Source organism: Arachis ipaensis, chromosome B09 (assembly GCF_000816755.2).
Source record: "Arachis ipaensis cultivar K30076 chromosome B09, Araip1.1, whole genome shotgun sequence".
Lineage (NCBI taxonomy): Eukaryota > Viridiplantae > Streptophyta > Magnoliopsida > Fabales > Fabaceae > Arachis > Arachis ipaensis.
The window spans coordinates 11,938,203-11,940,620 of record NC_029793.2 but is presented as its reverse complement, the minus strand read 5'-3'; the positions used below and the strand labels follow the sequence as shown (position 1 = coordinate 11,940,620).

General features: G+C 26.8%; 1 protein-coding gene across 4 annotated transcripts in view; it reads left to right on the top strand.

The window, feature by feature from the left end:
- LOC107617618 (putative ABC transporter C family member 15) overlaps positions 1,152 to 2,418 on the top strand; it is an 11,497-nt gene continuing 10,230 nt past the window's right edge. For 3 of the 4 annotated variants that reach the window (XR_001614996.2, XM_016319425.2, XM_016319423.2), the window contains exon 1: positions 1,158 to 1,248. Coding sequence is in view for 3 of the 4 variants with exons in the window: in XM_016319425.2 (XP_016174911.1) it covers positions 1,203 to 1,248 (46 nt within the window). In the remaining variant the exon portion in view is untranslated. Of the gene's footprint in view, positions 1,249 to 2,418 lie in introns of all 4 variants that reach the window. The other variant, XM_016319424.2, reaches the window with a different exon arrangement.

The following is a 2,418-nucleotide window of genomic DNA, read 5'->3' as shown; positions in this document are numbered from 1 at the left end:
TTTTAGTACCAGTCTCTGAACTAACAAACACAATACTGAGTCTGAGTCTCTGTCTCAATACCTCAAAACAAACGCTACCTAAATATTTTTCGTTATCTTTTATAGTTCGTCATCGAATAATAGTTTGCCACTGCACCTTTTTGATAGTTCGTCATCGTATCCTTTAAAAAATTATGTTTCCACAATCAAACGGTAGACATATATCACCGTATAAGTATTCGATGGACACACCCATTAATCGAACACTCTCTAAGTACTTAAGTACACTATTATTATTATTATTATTATTATTATTATTATTATTATTATTATTATATTGGCTGCGCTTTTTGTTTTCGAAATTGGCGCAACACTCTTTTCTTTTACATATTAATTAGTTAGTATATGTTACATAATACAATTTAATTTAATTTAATTTCAATAATCATATACATTTAGTTATATATAGTGTACTATGGTATTATTAGTTGATATTTAATCATCATTTAGTATTACAAAGATCTTATTATAAATACTAAGCTAATTAATTAGAAGCAAGAAGTTGGATCAACTTGAAACTATGGAAGCACATCAGAAAAGGCACCATATTAATTAATAATTGAGATATGTTAGTGTTATAATTGGTAGCATGCACTATGAAATGACACCATATATTAATATGAACATATCATTATCGTCGTCGTGGTTTTAAAGTCATCAAATCAAGCATAAAGTGATATATATACAATTTTATTTTCATATTCTAAAACACTAGATCATCATGAACTCTTCTATAATGTTTAAGTACGTTAGAGAAGTGTTGAATTTAATGATAAATTTATGCAATCTCAGAAATCAGGTTAAGGGCCCATCAGATCTTATGTTTTCTTAATGCTTCTCTATTCACGGTCCTCTACACAACACACAATAAATAAAATAAAAATGAAATAAAACAAAATAAATTTCTTATCATACATACACTACTATACATAAAATGCCAAAATTCAATTATGTGTTTTCACGTGACAAGCATCTAACAGTCCAAGTAGTTAGTACTTACTATATATAATATATAGTATTATTATTGCATGTATGTGTACATAATATAGATATAATACAGAGAGATCTTCTTAGACCAATCATATATATATATGTAACATTATTTTGTTTTCCTACAGAAGCAATAATAGAGAACAATTTGGACTTCAAGTTCGGAAGCAAGCATGGCTTTGGAGGAGGACTACTTCTACAACATACTTAGTCCAACAAGTAAGTATTATATAATATATAGAGGAATGCTAGGGACCAGCCACTTTTGTGATTTGTAGCCATCAAATAGTCATCGATGATAGTTTTAATGGTGTGAGATTGGTGTGAACTTTCATCTAATGGCTCACTTTTCTTTGCTGATTACATGCTGGCCAGAATTTAACAAAGTTGCTAGCCCCTAGACTTTTCCTAATATATATATGTCATTAATTGTTAATTAGCTCCTACTAATATTATTCTTAAATATTATTACATGAATACATACAAAGAAAAGAAGAGACTAATAATTATAATGGAAGCCTCATTTTGTGTACGGTAAATTAATAATTGAGAGTCGTTGAATGATTTAATAAATTTGACTAAATTATTATTTAATGATGATTCTCGTTTATTAACTCTATATCGTATAAAAATAACTGCATGTGAATTTTTAGTTTTCTCTGTATATATGAGTTAAGTAATATATTATCATCATAAATTAGCATTAGTTTTATTTAACTTTTAAAAGTGCTTAACTTGATGAACTTTCCTGCATGTGCATGATTTTCTGTTATTCAATTGCTGAGAGAAGAGGAGAGCTTGAAAAGTATCTAGGGTTTTATTTACATACTCCTTAATTTTCATTCTCTTCCTTCCTTTATTTAATTTGTCGTCAAATTAAAGAATTCAACTTAACTCACCAAACTATATATAAAATATTTTTTTTACACCTTTGATGTGAAAGTAGATTGAACTTTATATGCAATAATTACATTATGGTAAAAACCTTATTCTAAACGTGAACTATATATATTAATATGTTATCACCTTATTGACCATGATGAATGATATATAATCATATGATTATTATTCTTTCTTTAAGGCAAGATTTTGAAGAAGGAATAATCAAGCTATAGTTCAAACAATGAGAATTGTTTCGCATTTAAAAATTATCTACAGATCATATATTGAGAGATGTCTGAAAATGAGTATGTAAAGCATAGTCATCATTTTAATTTCTTAACTAAAATGCTATCATTTTGAAAAGCTTTTTTGTATTCTAAATAAAGGATGTCTATTCTTGATATATATTTTTTTAAATATCAATGATACTAATATGACATTTATAATCATCAAAGAGTTCATTTAAATTTTTAACATGGTCATTTTTTATATATATAATTGTTACAC